The sequence below is a fragment of the Lithobates pipiens genome, unplaced genomic scaffold, assembly GCF_037356315.1.
Source record: "Lithobates pipiens isolate NorthernLeopardFrog02 unplaced genomic scaffold, aLitPip1_a1.2 Scaffold_23, whole genome shotgun sequence".
Taxonomy (NCBI): domain Eukaryota; kingdom Metazoa; phylum Chordata; class Amphibia; order Anura; family Ranidae; genus Lithobates; species Lithobates pipiens.
The window spans coordinates 90,689,312-90,709,168 of NW_027507785.1; the positions used below are offsets into that span (position 1 = coordinate 90,689,312).

Here is a 19,857-nt window from a genome sequence, read left to right on the forward strand (position 1 = left end):
TCTTTTGGGTCCCACAAACCGGCCCGCACGCCTAAGGTGTTTCCGTATTTGACTTATCTACAAGGAATGGGGAAGCCTGCAACGGTCCTTTACAGTCCCAAGAAGGACGGTGCGTTACACCTTTAAGAAGTACCTCCTGAAAAAATGGGAGTCTCCTCCGGTCGTTGACCCCCCCCCCCCCGGTATCCAGGTTAAATAAAGTAACCACGATTCCGGTAGAAGGGACTTCTGCCTTCAAGGACCCTGCTGACAGGAGGGCAGAGGCAGTGGCCCGGTCCATGTTTACGGTGGTGGGGTCAGCGTTACGGCCTTGGTGTCAGACGCTTACTGAATGGGCAAAGTTGTTGCACCGTGAATTGGAGAAGCAACAGAGTTCCCCGGTCTGTGTAGAACTGGCAGATCAGTTGGTGTATGGCCTTAAGTAGGTCTGTGTTGCGGCCCTGGAAACGGTCCCCCTGCTCTCTAGAGCATCAGTATGAGTAGTGGGGCTATGGCGCCTGATTTGGCTAAAATGCTAGTCTGCGGACCAGGCATCTAAAAAGCAGTCGCGGATTTGCCCTTCCAAGGTGAGGGGCTATTTGGAGCTTCGCTGGATGACCTTGTTAAAAATGTTACCCATGGGAAGTGCATGTTGCTCCCACAGTCCAGGAAGGGTAAGGAGCCACGCTGTGGGCAAGGGCCCTCTTTCCACTCTGAAACATTTTTTTTTCTCCCACCTGGGTCAGCAGGTAAGCGTTCCCAGTCCGATGTGGCGCCTGCTGAGGGACAAAAGCATCCCTGGTTTCGCAAGCCAAACAAGTCTGCAAGCAAAAATGTTACCGCATGAAGGTTTGCCCCGCCCGACTCGGGTGGGGGGTCGCCTTTGGGAGTTTGCAGCTCGGTGGACCTCCCCTGCTGTCCGACCAATGGGTCTGGGAACTGGTTTCATCGGGATACAAGATAGTTTTTCTTGTCCACCAAACAGATTTCCCCCCCTTCAACCTGCATCTGCTTTCAGTTTGTCGGGAAGCCCTGTTCGGGGCAGTACAGGACCTGCTTCTACGTGGGGTGATTGTACCTGTACCGATGCTGGAAAGGTTTCAGGGATTCTACTCCAATCTGTTTGTAGTCCCCAAAAAGGAACGGTTTGTCTGATCCTTACAACAGCTTTGTAAAAGTGCAAAGGTTCAGGATAGAACGCCTGGAGTACCTGGGCTTACTGTTGGACTCCTCAGAAGCAAGTTTTTTTTTTTTTTTTTTTTCCCTTCAGACAAGCTGTGGTGAAGTTGTTGGTGAACCGCAGGTGGTCGTCGCTGCGCTTCTGCATACAAGTTCTGGCCCTCGTGGTAGCCACTTTTGAAGCGGTACCGTATGCTCAATTTCACACTCGAGTCCTGCAAAAGGAGATCTTGTCAAAATGGGACAAATCTCCGTTATCCCTGGATTGTCAAATTTGGGTGATTCATCTAGTCATGGATTCCCTTCTCTGGTGGCTGAGGTCTGCGGCCCTTCGGTCCGGGAGATCGTTCCTTCCTCTCCATTGGATGGTGATCACAATGTACGCCAGCCTGACCGGTTGGGGTGGAGTTTTGGGCGTACAGTTGACCCAGAGCCTTTGGTTGTGGGAAGAATCCCAACTGCCGATCAATGTGCTCGAGCTTCGGGCGATCAGGCGGTGCCTCTCCACATGGTCAAGGAGGCTACAGGGGCGTCCGGTCAGGATCCAGTCAGACAACGGCACGGCAGTGGCGTACGTCAACCATCGAGGAACAAGGAGCCCGGCTGCAGTATGGGAGGTCGCTCTATATACATTACGGGCGTAGAAAATTGGCAGGCAGACTACCTAAGTCGTCAGATGCTGGAATGGTCATTGGATCTGGATGTATTCTGGCTCCTTTGCCTAAAGTGGGGCACACCAGATGTGGATCTGTTGGCCTCTCAGCTCAATCGGAAGTTGCAGAGGTTTGTGTCCAGGACAAAGAGACCCCTGGGCAGACGCATTGGTGGCTCCATGGGGACATTATTGGCTGATTTATAACCCCCCCCCCCCCCCCAAAGCTCCTGCTACGCAGAATGGAGGCCGAGGGGATTCTGGTAATTCTGATTGCCCCAGATTGGCCTTGGTGTCCTTGGTACGCTGACCTAGTACGACTGGTGGCGGATGTTCCTTGGTGGCTGCCGATGAGAGAGGACCTTCTATAGCAAGTTTGATGCTTCATCCTCCTTTACCATCGCTGGTTTTAACTGCATGGCTGTTGAAAGCCAGGTACTAAGGGACAGAGGTCTGTCAGACGCTGTAATTTCCACTTTCCTGAGGGCACAGAAGTAATCTCAGAAGATTTACCGTTGTGTGTGGAAGGCTTTTACATCTCCATGTGTGAGGAGATGGAGTGGCGTCCACACACATACTCATTTTCCAGGATCTTTCTGTTTTTGCAGCGAGGAGTAGATCAGGAACTTGCCTTAAGCACCACCATCAAGGGGCAGATATCAGCTTTGGCTGTCTTTTTCCAACGTCCCTTGGTGACTCACTCATTGGTGAGTACTTTTGTGCAAGGTTCAACCACCGCTACCTCCATGGGATCTGAATCTGGTGATATCAGCGCTTCAGAAACCGCCTTTGAAAACATTAGGGAGATTTCCTTGTTAACTCTTTCTCAAAGTAGTCCTAGTGGCTATTACATCTGCCAGGAGAGTTTCTGAATTGGTGACCTTGTCATGCAAGTCGCTCTCTACCTGGTCATCAACAAGGATATGGCGGTGCTACGCCCGCAGCCCTCCTTTCTTCCAAAGGTGGTTTCGGCATTTCACCTAAATAAGGACATTGTTACTATCCCTATGTCCTAAGCCGACACATCCGAAAAAAAAGTTGCTTTACATTCCCTGGACGTGGTCTGGGCTCTACGGGTGTGTCTGTCTGCTACAGCTCCTTTCCAGAAGTTAGACTTTTTGTCTCATGGCTGATCCTAAGAAAGTTCTGGCGGTCTTGTCAACCACCATTTCTTGGATCAGACAGATTGTGGTTCAGGCCTATGCCTTAAAGGGGCGGGTGCCCCCTTTTCCTGTCACGGCTCATTCCACCAGGGCAATTGGAACCTCCATGGGCTTGCCGACATCAAGCGTCATCTTCGGAAGTTTGCTTTGGCCACAAGGTTTTGCAGGTGGCTGTGTAAGGTTGCAGTTCACACTTAAATTAAAAGTTTGTTGTGAACGCATCTTAAATGCATAAGTTGGCCACAGGTTTTGATGGCGGCCGTTTAAGATGGCAACTCCTCTGTTGAGGTGTTCCTCTTGTTGTGGGTGAAGTTATTTTTTGCTTTTTCCACCCCTCGTTTTTTTGTCACTGGGGATGTCCCTAAGGTCAAGAATTAAAGGAGCTGTGTCTATCAATGAACGAAAGAAAATAGGATTTTTGTACTCGCCGTAAAATCCTTTTCTCTGGAGTGCATTGATGGACACAGCACCCACCCCTCCTATTTATGTTTGTACTTCTTTTTGACGAAGGAGCTGCAGGAAGCAGGGTGAGGGGTTATAGCCAGTGGGACCACCCCCTGGGCGATGTTGTGCAGTCTTGCTGTTTGTACGTTTTACATGTTCTGCCTAGTCCTCTCCTGGAAGTGGTGTGATAACCCTAAGGTCAAGAATTAAAGGAGCTTTGTCCTTCAATGAACTCCAGAGAAGGATTTTACGGTGAGTAGTCATGCCATGCATTCATCAATTTTATTTTGCATAGTGAAGAAGGACCTAGGAACCCTGTGGGCCCATCGGTCCATGCTTTTTTTTTTTTTTTTTTTTTTTTTTTTTTTATATATATGCAGAAGCGTGGCTTTTTGCTCAAGATGATTGATCCTGTGATCTGCTATCAACAGCCGGCTGGGTGACAGGCTGGATACTCTTATCCTTGTAGTCTCCCAAGTCAGGCCATTGAGCGCGTGCAGGCCGCAGCTACGCGCTTGGCAGGCCACGACGAAACCTCGGCTCCAGAGTTGGTCAGTGAGCTTTTATGCTCCGGGGCATACATATGACCGGGCTACTGATGTCTGCGTCACAGTATGCCGGGCCAGCAGCCACCCTGTACTGATCAGTTAGTGGGTCTGTGACGGAATGTGTCCCAGCTCTTTAGGACTGGTAAGTACAGCTCTCCCTGCCTCGGTGGGGCTGAGCAGCTGGGCATTCCCTGGGAGGTCGATTTGGGGGTCCCTCGCCTCCCTCTCTTCTCTCCCCGTCCCTATCTTCCCTCTCTACTTCTCTGTGGGGATGCTGCATGTGGCTGCTGAGTGGTGTGTGTGTATCTATGCAGGGGCTCTCTCTCCGGAGGGGGGGGGGGAGCTCTCACCTGGGGGAGGCTGCGCTGGCTAGCGGTGTCCTGGGTCCTGTTCTTCATGCCCCTGGAAGGTGTCTGTGAGGTTTTGCTGATGTCCTGTACAGCTCACTGCCATCGTTTTCTCCCTGTACCTCCATGGAGCTGCTTCGGCGGCCATTTTAGGTATGGGTAAGGGCAGCATGCTCTCCTGGGCTTCAGTGGCCATTTTACTGGTGATCTCCTATACAGGACACCGGTGGGCATTTTCATGTTTTTTCAGTGTTCTCTAGCGGCAGCATGTGCTGCTCTCACAGCCATTTTCCCTGTGTTTTATGTCTTTGTACTGGACGCTGGGCGGCCATTTTATTGAAGCCTAAGAACACTTCAGAGCGGTTTTGGTGCCATTTGCAGCTGCTGCCACCAACACAGCATTGTTTCCTCTGCACCTGGGAGCCCACAGGGACTACAGGCACTACTTGCTGGATAGCGCAGAACTCCTCAGGGTGGTGAGTCCGGCAGGAAAGAGTCCCTCAGCCAGCAGCGTGGGACAGTCACTGTCCCATTAGGGAGGCAGACAGGGTAGGGTCAGCATGGCTTCAGAAACTGGTGTTTTTTCCTCGACATCCAGGCAATTGCAACCGGGTCACCTGCAGACTGCGCAGTGCCCATGGACACCCTGACGGAGGTCCTCAATTTGTTCGTTGCCAAGATGGAGGTGGTGTGTGGTAAGAAGGGTGCAATAAAGCGGCCCCTGCTCCCCGTCCTCTGGGGAGAGCTCTGACGCAGACTCTGGTCCTGCTGAGGCTGGTGACCCCTGATCTGTCTTGTCAGATGACACTGACCAGGACCGTTCGGACAGTGAGGATGAGTCTCCGTCTGGGTCCGTGCACGACAAATGCTTGTTGGAGCACTTATCACAGCTGTGAGTGATACCCTGAAGATTCAGGAGCCAGCAGATCCCTCTGCTGATGTAGCAGTCCCTTTTGGGTCCCGCAAGCCAGCACATTCACCTAAGGTGTTCTCGTATCTGACTTCTTTTGACAAGTTCATTTACAAGGAATGGGGTCGCCCATAACGGACTTTTTCGGTCCCCAAATACATGACGGTGCATTAGCCTTTTGAGGAGAGCCTTCTCGAAAAATGGTTGGCTCCTGCGGCCGCGGACCCCACAGTATCCAGGTTAAATAAAGTAACCATGATCCCGGTAGAAGGGACTCCTGCATTCAAGGATCACACGGAAAGGAAGGCAGAGGCAGTGGCCCATTCCTTGTTTACGGTTGGGGGGGTCAGCCGTGCAACCAGTACTGGCATCCGCACTTGTTGCAGACACCGACTGAGTGGACAAAACTTTTGCACCGCGAATTGGGAGAGCAACAGGCTTCTCCTGTCTGTGTGGAACTAGCAGACCAGTGTCAGCTGTGGTGCTGAGGCGCCTGATTTGGCTAAAATTCTGGTCTGCTGACCAGGCATCCAAAAAAAGCCCTGACGGATCTTCCCTTCCTTGGCAACCGGCTCTTTGGAGCCTCTTTGGATAACATTATTAAAAATGCCACCGGTGGTAAGTACCTTACTCCCACAGGCCAGGAAGGCTAAGGAGCCACGCCGTAAGCAAGGGCCCTCTCTTTACGCTCACAAACTGCTTTTTCACCCGCCCGGAGCTTTGGCAAAACGCCCCCAGCCCGACAGGACATCCACATACGGAAAAAATGTCCCTGGAACCGTAAGCCTGCGAATAAAAGGGCTACTGCATGAAGGTTTGCACCCACCCATGTCTCGGGTGGGGGGGGTCGTCTTCAGGAATTAACAGCCAGTGGTCCTCTCGGCTATCCGACCAGTGGGCCTGCGATCTGATATCCTCAGGCTACAAGATAGTTTCTCTCTTGGCCGCCAAACAGATTCTTCCCCGGCTCGCCGGGTGGCCCTCTTGGGGGCAGTAAGGAACCTGCTGAGTCACGGGGTGGTTGTACCAGTTCCGGAATCGGAACGTTTCCAGGGATTCTACGAAAATCTGTTTGTAGTTCCCAAGAAGGAAGGGGTACGTCCAATCTTGGACCTAAAAGCCCTCAATCACTTTGTAAAAGTGCAGAGGTTCAGAATGGAATCAGTTTGCTCAGTAGTCACTGCACTCCATCGAGGGACTCCCTGGCGTCCTTAGACTTCCAGGATGCGTACCTGCACATACCCATATGCTTTCGGCATCAAACGTTTCTGCGATTTGCAGTCGGGGAAGCCCACTACCAGTTTGTGGCTCTTCCTTTTGGTCTGGCATCAGCCCCCCCGAGTCTTTACCAAGGTATTGGCTCCAGTTTTGGCATTACTGCGGCAACGTGGAATCGCGATCATGGGATACCTAGACGATCTCCTCCTGAGGGCATCTTCCGCCTCAGAATTAGAGGAGGATGTGGCGATCACCATGCAGACCCTGCAAGAATTTTGCTGTTGAACCTAAAGAAGTCGGTGATTGTACCAACCCAGCCTTTTGGAGTACCTAGGCTTGCTGCTGGACTCCATGGAAGTGAGTTTTTCTCCCTTCAGACAAACTGCAGACTCTCAGATCCGTGGTAAAACTGCTTATGAACTGCAAGTGGCCGACGCTCCGCTTTCGCGTGCGAGTCCTGAGACTCGTGGTAGCCTCCTTTGAGGCAGTACCTTATGCCCAGTTCCACACCAGAGTCCTGCAGAAGGAGATTTTGACAAAATTGGACAAATCTCAGTTGTCCCTGGATTGACAGATCCAGGAGAGCCAGTCAGAGACCTGCTGATCTGGTGGCTGAGGTCCCCAGTCATTCAGTCCGGGAAATCGTTCCTGCCTCTGCAGTGGACAGTGATCACAACGGACGCCAGCCTATCCGGCTGGGGTGGAGTGATGGGGGATTAAGTCGGTTCAGGGCCTCTGGTCGATGGAAGAATCCAAGTTGCCGATCAATCTGCTCAAATTGAGAGCGATCAGGCTATGCCTCTCCACATGGTCGATGAGAATTCAGGGGCGTCCGATCAGGATCCAGTCAGACCATGCCACAGCTGTGGCATTCCAAGGGGGAACAAGAAGCTCAGCCGCTTCACGGGAAGTCGCTCACATACTTCGGTGGGCAGAGCGACACGTACCGGCCCTGCAAGCCATTTACATCCCGGGAGTGGAGAACTGGCAGGCGGACTATCTGAGTTGCCAGATGCTGGACTCAGGAGAATGTACGTTGGATCCGGAGATATTCAGGTTACTGTGCCTGAGGTGGGGAACACCAGACGTGGATCCCTGGCAACTGCTGTTGCGAGAGGACCTTCTGTCTCAAGGTCCGATTCTCCATCCTGCTTTACCATCGCTGGCTTTAATGGCATGGCTATAGAGGGCCAGGTGTTGAGGAACCGGGGTCTGTTGGACTCTGTGATCCCAACTATGCTGAAAGCACGAAAATCTCGAACATATACCATCGTACCTGGAAGGCCTACATCTTCATGTGTGAGGAGAAAGGATGGCATCCGCGCTCCTTTTCTATATCCAGGATCTTGCTGTTTCTTCAGCAATTAGTAGACCAGAAATTGGCGTTAAGCACCATTAAAGCGCTTCTGCACCTTTAAAAAAAAAAAATATTAAAAGCCAGCAGCTACAAATATTACAGCTGCTGACTTTTAATAAATGGACACTTACCTGTTCCAGGGTCCAGCGATGTCGGCGGCAGATGTCGAGCGATCACTCGTCTCTCTGCTGCCCCCGCCGCCATCCTCGGTCAGGGAATCGGGAAGTGAAGCGTTGCGGCTTCACTGCCCGGTTCCCTACTGTGAATGCGCGAGTCGCGCTGCGCGTCTCTGCTGGTCCCCGCTGTGTCCTGGGAACAGCGCGTTTCCCAGAACACAACGGGGGGGGGGGGGGGGGGCAGGCATCTGCGGTGGTCTGTCCCGGAAGTGGGTGCAGATACCTGGATTATCCAGGTAACTGCACCCCCCTCCCCCCTGAAAGGTGCCGATTGTGGCACCGGAGGGGGGGGAGGGATCACATGAGCGGAACTTCCACTTTAGGGTGGAGAACCGCTTTAAAGGGCAAATTTCAGCCTTGGCTGTCTTTTTTTTTTTTTTTTTTTTTCAGTGGCCCCTGGTGTCTCTCATTACTGAGTACCTTTTGTTCAGGGGGTACGACATGTAGTTCCTCCGGTGCGTCCACCGTTGCCCCCCATGGTATTTGAACTTGGTGTTAACGGCGCTTCAAAAACCGCTGTTTGAGAATATCAGGGAGATTCCTCTGTTGACTCTTTCCCAGAAAGTAGTCTTTCTAGTGGCCATCACATCGGCCAGGAGGGTTTCGGAACTGGTGGCTTTGTCTTGCAAGTCGCCCTATCTGGTTATCCACAAGGATAAGGTGGTGTTGTGTCCGCAACTGTCCTTTCTACCGAAAGTGGTCTCGGCTTTTCATATTAATGAGGACATTGTATTACCATCTCTGTCCTAAGCCGAAGCACCCTAAGGAGTTGGCCATTCACGCTCTGGACGTGGTTCGGGCTCTGAAGGTGTATTTGTCTGCCACTGCTCCCTTTTTGAAAGTCAGACTCACTGTTTCGGTGGCTGGTCCCAAGAAAGGCATGATGGTCTCGTCGGCCACCATTTCCAGGTGGATCAGACAGTTTGTAGTACAAGCCTACGCCTTGAAGGGGTAGGTGCCCCCTTTTCCAGTCACGGCCCACTCCACAAGGGCAATCGGAACATCTTGGGCCTTCCGACACCAAGCGTCTGTCGCTCAGGTGTGTATAGCGGCAACCTGGTCGTCTGTCCACACGTTTACCAAGTTCTACGAGGTAGACATCAGTGCATTGGCTGATGCCTGTTTTGGCCGCTAAGTTTTGCATGCAGCCGTATAGCTGCAATTGAATATGCAATATTTCCTTTTTTTTTTTCTCCTGTTTTTTTCGATTAAAAACACGGTACCGTTAAGGTAATGTGCTGTTGCATTACATTCTGCAGATTTTTGTGCGTTTGTGGGTAGTCACTCCTGTTGAGGGTACCCTGGTTTTGTGGTGCATTTCTCCACACACTGTTTTTTGTGGGTAAAGTTTCACTAGTTCCCACTTGCCATGGTGGATAAAGGTTTTTTTTTTTTTTATGCTGTTTTCCCATCCCTCGTTTGTCACTGCTTGGGGGGTGTCCCAATGGTTATGAGAGGAGCTGTGTCGGTCGGTGAATATAAGAGAAAATAGGATTTTTTTTGGACTTGCCGTAAAATCCTTTTTTCTGTAATTCACCAGCCCCTCCTCTTTATCTTTACGTTATACTGCTTGTTGACATACTGATGACTGCATGGCAGGCTGGAGGGTTGTTGCCCAAGGGACCGCCCCCTGGGCGCAACTATGAGTTCTGAGTGTTGTGTTGCAACTAATGCCTAGTATCTGTGTTTTGTGCAGTTGCTACTTCCCAATTTACATCAATAGGACTGCCTGCACAGACAGGTATGGAACACTTGTGTGGGTAAACATGGTCATGGAGGGGGTGTATGCTGTAGTATGTCCTGTGTGAACAAGGCCTTACTATGTGTGTTTTTTTTTTTTTTTTTTCTCAGCAGTGGGTGGACTTTGATATGTCAGGGGTCTAAACAGCGAATGGAACCAAAGACATTAGCAGTCCTCTATCCCATTCTCTGCAGCCTCAGCTGCACTGCAGATGAATAACTAGACGTCTATGTATAGTTTATGCTTCAGTGATAAATGAAACCGTGAGCGATCAGTACCTATCACTTACTATGTTCAGGAAAGGAAATAGGCTGGTAAGCACATGTTTACCAGCCTGTTTGCTTCTTTCCATCCTGACATCGATCTCTCTCATTGATGCTGGGGGGGGGGGGTTATTCCCTTGTGGCAGCCCTGCTGCAGGGAAGTCACAATGGATCAGTGTTGCAGGCTGCATTGGTGGCAGGGATAGGGAGAATTGTTGCTTCGGGGAAAGGGCAGCATTAGGGTGGGGAAGGGGCATTTTAGCCTTGGTGGGTTATGTGGGGGGGGGGGCGGTTACATTTTAGGTGAATTTCTCTGATCAGTGGATTAATGTGTTCAGCGGAGTCTGCTAATCAGTTTTGCTATAAACTTATGGTTGCTGTACTTGGCTGTGAAAGGGTTAATGGAAACATGCAAATCATACAAGCTGCTTTTACTACATCCCTGGGAAACGTATCAGATGTTTTGACAAATACCAAGAAATGGTTGGTAGCATTAAATCATTTTAGACTGTAACAAAACAGTTTTGTCTGTATGTAAAAGTATAAAAATAGTCATATGAAACGAGGCGTTCATATATTCTAATACGATTACACGTATTGGCTGAATAGTTAAAATGTTTTGCTCATGGCTTATTACATCAAAAAAAAGCACAATGGAGATGCTGCTTTTTCCTGTTTAAAACCCTTTTTCTTATGCCTTGTGAAATGCATGTAAAAATCCAGGCTGTAGTGTTTCATCAACTCTGTTCTGTCATCACATAAAGTCCCATGAGTCATACATGTCTACTTACCTATAGTCCTATCATGTGTGGAGGATCAGGAGGCAAAGTGTGATCTCCTTCAATGCATAGGAATGGATGCAGGTCAGGCATGAGCCAGAATGTGTGGTTCTTCAGCATTTGAGGTTGGTAAAGACTTGTATGGCATAGCTGTTGTCTTGTTAAAAACAGTTGTAGCTTTCTGTCCCTCGTACTGAGAAAGTAGTGTTTACCTATCTAAAAAAACAAACAAAAAAAAAAAAAAACATATTTGCCATATTTCCTCTGTGTCCAAGAACCTGCAGAAATGCTAAACTTAGGCTGGCCATATATTACACAATTTCCTTTTAGATTTGCCTTCAACTATGTAGCGTGAGGGCCTGCCTGCATACACATTGGAAGTGTTTAGGTTTGACTTCATATTGGGCCCTCTGATTCCTACCGTATTTAAAGTGTATTGTATTTGTACCGTCTATCCTCGCTTTGTAAAGTGCTGCGTAAACTGTCATCACCATATAAATACTATATTATAATATATGGTTTTGGTAAATCTAATGGAAAATTAAATGTATGGCCATCTTAGGTAGAGCAATTCTTGGAGCAATTCTTTACATATGTTAACGTTACAGGTAATATCTTTAGGAAACTGAGCTTATAGCATTATGAAGCTTGAATTGATAACTTGGATGTTGCTTTATCCTTTTAGGTGAATAATATATGTGAGAGAGGATTACTTGTGGGACATTCTAAGCTTACTACACTTGGAAAATCATCTATGGGTGAGTTTTTCTTCAGTGATCGATATAACCGTATGTTCAATCATTGTGAAAAAGGGATGTGGGTTTTTCTAAAGCTTATTTTTTTTTTAGATTCTACAGTTTTAACTGGCGGGAAAGGCGAACTATAAACGTTCCCTCCCCTTAGTATTGCATGTCCTATATCAAAAATCACATTAGAAATGCAGCTTTTAGTGTTTGTGTGTGTGTGTGTGTGTGTGTGTGTGTGTTTGTTTGTTTTTTTGTTTTTTTTTATTTCGCAATTGCAATCAGAGGACTGCAAAGCTTTGGGTCCTTTCTAAATGTAGAACACAGACAACGGGGATGAGTTAAATAGAATGGTGTTCCCAACTGCTGTCGAGGGAGAGGTGTCTCCTCTCGCTAGTTGGGCCAGAAGGGGAGAGGGAATTTTTTGTGGTCACAAGATTGCACAAAAAAACTGTACAGTGATTTTTGGTAAAGGTCATGGGCCTACTTAAATGTGAAGACTGTTTATGCGCATTGTCTCTTATCCAGAAGCACATTTAAAGAGGAAGTAAACCCTGATGAGTTTACTTCCTCTTTTTTTCCCTGCAAAGGTAAAGCATAATGGACTACTATGCATCGCATAGTAGCCCATTATGTGTCACTTACCTGACACAGGAGCCAGCAAAGTCGCCGCTGTACCCTGTAGTCCGCCGCATCCATCTTGCTTGTGGCGTCTCGCAGCTCCGCCGAATGACAGCGGCGAAGCCGTCACTCCCACGCATGCGCACGGGAGTGGCGTCTCGCAGCTCCGCCGCTGTCATTCGGCAAAGCCGCGATGACGTCACTCCCGCGCATGCGCACGGGAGTCGACAAATGCGGCAGCTCCATTCTTGGAACTGCCGCGTTTAGTGCGCCTGCGCGCCGCTGTCTACGGCGCATGCGCCGTAGACAGCGGTGCCCGTTTTCGGGGAAATATCTCCTAAACCATATAGGTTTAGGAGATATTTCTTGGACCTACAGGTAAGCCTTAATCTAGGCTTACCTGTAGGTCAAAGTGGTTTGTAAGGGTTTACTTCCTCTTTAACTTAAAGCGGAACGAAACCCATTTGTTTAACTTTACCAAAACGGTTCTATTCAAGGCATGCTATGAATAACTGTCCCAACAAGTGCTTGTGCCTCTCAACTGAACTGTCAAGCCATCAAATGGCTGGTGTCATAACTGTTCACACGCACAACACCATGACAACTGCTGATCAAACTGAGCGCAAGATGTTCTCTTCCTAGGCTGTATATAACTTTTGCGCAAAAGTTATAGCGTCTACAAAATGGGGGGATAGTTTTATGGCATTTTTATTTTTTTTGAAGTAATGGCGGTAATCTGCAATTTTTATCGGGGCTGCTAAATTATGGCGGACACATGGGACACTTTTGACACCATTTTGGGACCATTGTCATTTATACAGCGATCGGTGCTATAAAAATGCACAGATTACTGTGTAAATGACAGTGGCAGTGAAGGGGTTAACCACTAGGGGATGATGAAGGGGTTAAGTGTGTCCTAGGGAATGATTCTAACTGTGGGAGGGATGGGCTTCAAATCACATGACCGCGATCACCGCTTCTGATGACAGGGAGAAGTAATCTCTGTCATGACACAAGCCAGAATGGGGAAATGCCTTTTTTACATACGCACGTCCCCGTTCTGAGACTCCGTGAAATGATCACCGGGAGAACGGCGGATGTAGAGTCTGTCGGTCCCGCGGGCACGGTCCTCCCTGTGTTTCATCTGAGGCTGTTCACTTCACTGGGTATATGTGTGGTTTTACATTCACTTTAAGACCCCTTTCACACATGCGGATCCCGGGAGGGTCCGTATCCAGCCATCCGCTTGCTCAGCGGGGATCGCTCCATTGATCCCCCGCTGAGCCGTCGGATGATTAGTCCATCTCTGCACACTGCAGAGAAGGATCGGTCAGATCTCTGCTTTCCTCTATTGGGGGATCGGATGAAAACTGACCATCTGTTCGTTTTCATCCGATCCGCAGACATATGGAAAAATAGGGTTTTCCTCCATCATAAGTTTCGGATCATAGCGAATGTTCATCCGCTATCCCATAGGGATACATGTATGTTTGTTTGTTTTTCATCCGAAAACGGATGGATGAAAAACTGACATGCGGTCCGTCCACATGAAAGGGTCCTAAGCAAATAACTGCTTGTTCCTCTTTGTGGCAAAAACGTGCACCTTTTTGTCATGGTTCACTTGGCACATGCATTTAGTCTGTGTACCAAAAAAGGCCAAATCTTACACATCGTTTACTTGGAGACTGTGAAAACACCAACTCTTTCCAACCAGTTAGGCCGTTCTGATCAGCATTGTTAAATTATGCCACTATGTAATCCAAATGTCTGCAGTATTTTGTGATGAGAAATCTGAATGTTTTTGTAGCAGAGCAAAAAAAATCACATGTCCCTATATTTTTGTTTGTTTTTTATACTTTTTTTTTTTTTTTCCCTACAGGGGTGTACTTATCCAAGTTTGCTGACTTATTGCAGGCCAACCCTTTAGAGGCTGGCGCAACAGGCACAGTTTTCATATTTAAAATTATCAAGGTAAAATACTTTTAATGCATATAAAATATGCTTTTTATGGTGATTTGACGTTAGAGAATAGTATTATTTCAGCGTCAAACTCTAAATGTAAAGAGGAACTACTCTGAGCTCCGCAAACCAAAAATGCTATTCAATAAATTTTTAATATTCAAAGCAAAGCAAAAATAAAAATTCAAAAGCAAAAACCTTTTGGTGAGAAATCACTTTAAAATCACCCTGTAGCATTTCTGGCCATGGCCATCTTGAGTGAGGGCAGATGATTCCTGTAGCATTTACTTCCTGGAGTCCGTCAGCCCTTAGCACAGTCATGCAGGCAGAAGGGTATTCTTGGCTGAGGGTACGCCTCCTCCCCTCCTGAAGACTCCTGGGATGTATATCATTTGCCTAGGCCTGGAAACCAGGAGGTAACTGAAGAAATGTAAAACAAGGGTTAAAATGCATAAATATGAGATACTTTACTGTCTATTTACTATTGCTAGCAGCATAAGGATTACAAATAGTGTTGCTTGAGAGTGTAAAGTTTCCTTTTAAAGTGATACTAAACGTACATTGTCCCTTCTCTTTTTCTGTATGTGGATGGTTTTAATTGGGGGGGGGACATGAGTATCTTTTTCCTTTCAATTATACAGCTGTCACATGACCCAGATCTTTCCCAGCCTGTCTGCAGGGAAACATAAGCAGGAGCCTTTGGTCCGCGGCTGGTTAAGTGTTAAAAATAAAGCAACCTTTGGAATACAGAGTAAAAATGTTTATCAGTAAACTGTTTCATACAATAATACAATTATATATTTGAAATTAAATCTTTATTATTATTTAGAAATAACATGGTGTGGGCGGATTTCTGCCAGTCACAGGCCTTGTCACGCCCCTCCAGCCTGTGTTTTAAAATAACAGAGGTGAAGCCACCATCAATCAAGATGTAATGTCCCACCCCCCCATAGTATGGAGCTGTTTAGAGGACATGGAGGAGGGAGGAAGTGGGTTGGCATTTACCACTGTGCATACGCCCACATGTCTATCTTTATAGTCACATGAGCTGCTCAGATGTGATGGGGAGGAAATGCTCAGGGTACAAAAAAATGCACAGAAAATTGAGCGCTAGCTGCCCACACTGCTCTGCAAAATCCCAGAGTATGAACAGCATGTAATACACCATTTATTGATTACTTTTTTTTATGTGTTTTTTTTTTTTTTATATCAAAAAAGGTTTTTATTGAACATATTAAATAACTTCCAATGCACAAGCCATAACGTTTGACCAATGACAGTAACACATTCGAGTTAACGTTGCAGTAGCTACAGATCAGAACAATTGCATACACTTCCACTCTGCGCTCCCATGGACATAAATCCCTTCATACATGTATACGTGTGTGTGTGTGTGTGTGTGTGTGTGTGTATGTATGTATGTATATATATGTATGTATGTATGTGTGTGTGTGTGTGTGTGTGTGTATATATATATATATATATATATATATATATATATCTCCTGACTCGGCGCAATGGTGTATAAAACTTTAAACCAGAAAAACACATATACATATAAACTTAAAAAATATATAAAAAATCTTCAGGTTACCCTGTAGCAGCCTTTACTCAAATACACAATATCCTCTCTGACAAATGAAACATATAGATCTACAAATCATCAAGTGTCATTCATCATTAGCGGTGCTTCTGTCTTTGTTTAAATTGTTTAAACAATTAATCATCCCTTGATAAGAATATCAGATGGTGATTAAAATAGAAAGAGTCCAGACACAGATGGTGATATTAATATTTGTCTGTCGAATGTGCACCCTTCCACCAGATCACTCCACACGTGGGTCCATACACCCCTCTGGGGTTCAAACTCGCCGCAATTCCACATTACACGGACCTTGCATAATCCTGACAGAATTCTACTTCTTTATACCTCTTTCCCATCAGAGTCCATAGATGAGTGCAGTCAGATCAACCATATGAGGAAAAAGATTTTCCACATAGTCTAGTTCCACTTTAACACTTTTATTAGAACTCCACAGTTGAAAACAACTTGTCCTCTTCAAATAATGCAGCAGTCCTTGTTTCAATTAGGCCAAATAACTAGATGTCATGCATTATTTGTTAAAGCCTAATGCTGAGGAGATAAGTGAACAATTCCGGGAGACACTGCAGCTCACCTCACGGCAATTCTCATCACCTGATGCCGCTTCCGGATTTCCGGTTTCTTAACTCAGACTCTTGGAATGCAAGGAATGTGCACGTCACTTCCGATCATTGCTAGGTCATGTCCTGACACGTTTCGTCATCACGAATTTGATATATATAATATATCACTATATATCTCTCTCTACCTATATATATTTTTTCTCATATTCACCTTGAGAGACACTGTAGAAGTCAAGACGGTACCAATTCCCTGAGACTTAGTCCAGGAGTGTCCAGCTAATGTGACCATAACCTTTCAAACGTTCATGAGGGTATTTCCCATATCCGTTATCCAGGAGGCGGTAGTGGGTGGCAAGGTTTATTTCTAGCCCATTAAAATACGTTTCCTGGCCTGAAATAGTACCCTTGGGAATGCAGTTCCTCAGGGATCACGTCCCCCAGAACCCCCAGTATACGGCATATTGGGTCTAAAAGGTACCTTTGTTTGAAACGCCCGGGTTGAGTGTTCCAACTACCTCGCTCCAATAGCGGTGGAGCTTCGGGCAGTGCCACAGGAGATGTATGATATCCCCATTGTGTTGTCGGCACAGACAACAGAGGGTCCACCCACCCATTTTATGGAGTTTTGTCATGTTGTAGTGCGCTCTTAGTATAATATAAATTTTAAACTTTTTGTGGCACATTCAGGGAACAAGTAGATGAGGCCTGCTGGGCCTCCTCCCACTGATCTTTCGTAAGTTGCCCCAGGTCTCTCTCCCACAAAGACACTGCCTTACTGGGGTGTGTCCTTGAATCATATGTAAGTAACATTTGGTAGCATTGAGATATACGATCCTCTTAGTTTCAGTGCTGGATTGCAGCCCGGGAAAATAGGATTGGGTTGCAGTGATCCCACTCCTGCATCTCCCTGTGCACCAACGGTGTGTCAGAGCTGAAGGTAAGGGTGGAACATAGTGGTGGGCAGTTTAAATCTGGTTTGCAGTTCAGGGAAGGACCGCAGTTTACCATTGCTAAATATGTGAGATAGCAGAGTCACACCAAAGTTGTGCCACCTGGGCCCTTGCTGCAACTTTGCCAATTTCACATATGAGAGATTACTCCATATTGGACTAAAATCCGTGACTCACAGCACCCCCTGCAGTTGCCTGCCCTTGTTCCATATTTTTTGCATTAGTGTGAGTGTTGGCGTCTGTTTATTGGATTTAAGGAACCATTGCGCCTCCAGGCCCATTGGGATGATCTCGGCCCCTGAGGCAAAAAGCATTAGCCTAGCCGACGAGCCCAACAGATCCTGGGACGTATAGCCAACCAGATGTTGCATCTGGGCAGCTATATAGTACAGTCAAGGGTTGGGAACCGCCAAACCTCCACTGTCCTTAGAGTGCTGCAACTGCTCCAGTTTAATCCTCGGAGGGCTTGGTGTTCCATAGTAACCGTCAAAAAAGGGTATTTGCCACCCTAAAGATTTTAAGATGTATCACTACAGGCGTGTTGTGGAGGAAATAGAGCAGCTGGGGTATTAAGATAATTTTGATTAGATTGGCTTTGTCTGCCAGTGACAGTTTAAGGTTGTTCCGTGTATTAATCTTCTCCCGAAAGTGGGACAGTAAGGGATGCTCATTTGGGAGCAATAATCCGTAAGACGGGGGAAATCTGTATACCTAGGAACTTGAAGTTGGTAACTATGGGGATGGGACAAGAATCGGGAAGTTCCACCTCCCGTTCCTTGTCCAGCATCATTAGGGCTGAGTTATGGACATGACACCCACTGAGTGGTTGGAGTCTCCCAAGAAGAGCATTTTTTTTTTTTCATGCAGAGCACCATTCTGGAATCCATGGACCTGGGTGCTGGCCCCCACTAAGGCTGCTAATAGTTCTATAGCAATTTCAAAGAGCAGGGGAAACAGCGGACATCCCTGTCGTGTTCCCCTGCCCAATGCAAAAGCAGGTGACATCCTGTCTGTCACTCTAATGGTTGCCTGTGAGGAAGCATATAGCAACTTGACCTAGGCAATAAACCTGCCCCAAAAGAAAAATTTGGATAGCCCACAGATACCACCAGCTGACGCTCAAATGCCTTGTTGGCATCAAGAGAGAAAACCCTGACACTCCCATTATCTGCCTGCAGTTGCATGTTAACCACTTAAAGAAGTAAACCCTGATGGGTTTACTTCCTCTTTGATTCCCTGCAAAGGTAAAGCATAATGGACTACTATGCATCGCATCACTTACCTGACACAGGAGCCAGCGATGTCACCGCTGTCCCCTGTAGTTCCGAGCGTCCATCTTCTTGGTGGGTCGCGCTGTGATTCGCCGGAATAGCGATGACGTCACCCCGCGCATGTGCACAGGAGCCGACACTCGCGGCATATCCCCGCGATCTGCGGCATGCCCAGTGCGCATGCGCGCCGCTGTCTACGTATAGGTTTAGGAGCTATTTCTTGGACGTACAGGTAAGTCTTAATCTAGGCTTACCTGTAGGTCAAAGTGGTTTGTAAAGGTTTACAACCACTTTAAGCCTCAGACCATTTGGCTGGCCAAAGACCAGAGCACTTTTTGCGATTCGGCACTGTATTGCTTTAACTGACAATTGCGCGGTCTTACGACGTGGCTCCCAAACAAAATTGACATCCTTTTTTACTCTTTCGTTCATTGACAGACACAGCACCTTTTAATCTTGACCTTAGGGTTATATTGCCACCTTTTAGGAGAGTACTAGGCAGAACACATAAAAACAGCAAAGCTGTACAGTACTGCCCAGGAGGAGATCCTACTGGCTATAAACCCTCACTCTGCTACCAGCTGTGTAGAAGGACCTGGCTCCCTGTGGGGACCAATGGTCCTTGGAATCTACAATCAACAGCGGGCTGGGTAATATAGATCCTGGTAGTCTCCTCAGCCTGGCCATCGAGCGTGTGCAGACCTTAGCTACGCGCTGGGTCGGCCACAACATGCCTGTCTGGTCCAGGGGCGGACGATGAGCTATATGCTCTGGGGCACACATATGACCGGGCCGTTGGGTAGTCTGTACAGGGCTCCATGATTTCTAACAGCGTCCCTGAGTGCAGCAGTTGGATTGCTGCCTTCTTTACAGTTATAATGTAGTTAAATCATTTTGCTTGCCATTCATTCACCAAAGTTTGTGCTGCTGTTTGAACTAAAGTCTTGATATCATTTTTTTTTTTTTTTTTTAAGGGGAAAATGAAATTTGTGTATGACAACTTTAGAAATAACCAGGAAGGAAATCTTGGTAATGGTAGTTTGGATCCTGCTCCTAAGCATGAATGCCATATCTTAAAGAACATGAATGCTGTCACGTCGCTCCTGAGTTACAGGGCATTTGAACGCACGCAGGTAGGATTGCCATGTATTTTTTCCAGCATGGATTAAGGGTATGTTCAATAATTTAAAGCTTGAGGTGCATACAACTGAGCATTTTTACTTCTAAACTTTGCGGTACTGCACCTGTTCACCCTACTGCTTTTTGTTTATAATCTTGTGATCCTTGGAACACAGCCGCTGATGATGCTGGAACATCCTGTGTTGGAAGCTTGATTATGCAAGCACAGATTGAACACATACAGCACAGCTTTGACATGTAGTATTCACATT

The 19,857-nt window shown here is 47.2% G+C and overlaps 1 protein-coding gene across 8 annotated transcripts in view; it reads left to right on the forward strand.

Annotated features, from left to right (window-relative positions):
- Positions 1-19,857, forward strand: part of TASOR (transcription activation suppressor) — a 129,614-nt gene that overhangs the window by 11,740 nt on the left and 98,017 nt on the right. For all 8 annotated transcript variants that reach the window (XR_013262311.1, XM_077452041.1, XM_077452042.1 and 5 more), the window contains exons 4-6: positions 11,442-11,514; positions 14,000-14,091; positions 19,441-19,599. Coding sequence is in view for 7 of the 8 variants with exons in the window: in XM_077452041.1 (XP_077308167.1) it covers positions 11,442-11,514; positions 14,000-14,091; positions 19,441-19,599 (324 nt within the window). In the remaining variant the exon portion in view is untranslated. The remainder of the gene's footprint in view (positions 1-11,441; positions 11,515-13,999; positions 14,092-19,440; positions 19,600-19,857) is intronic.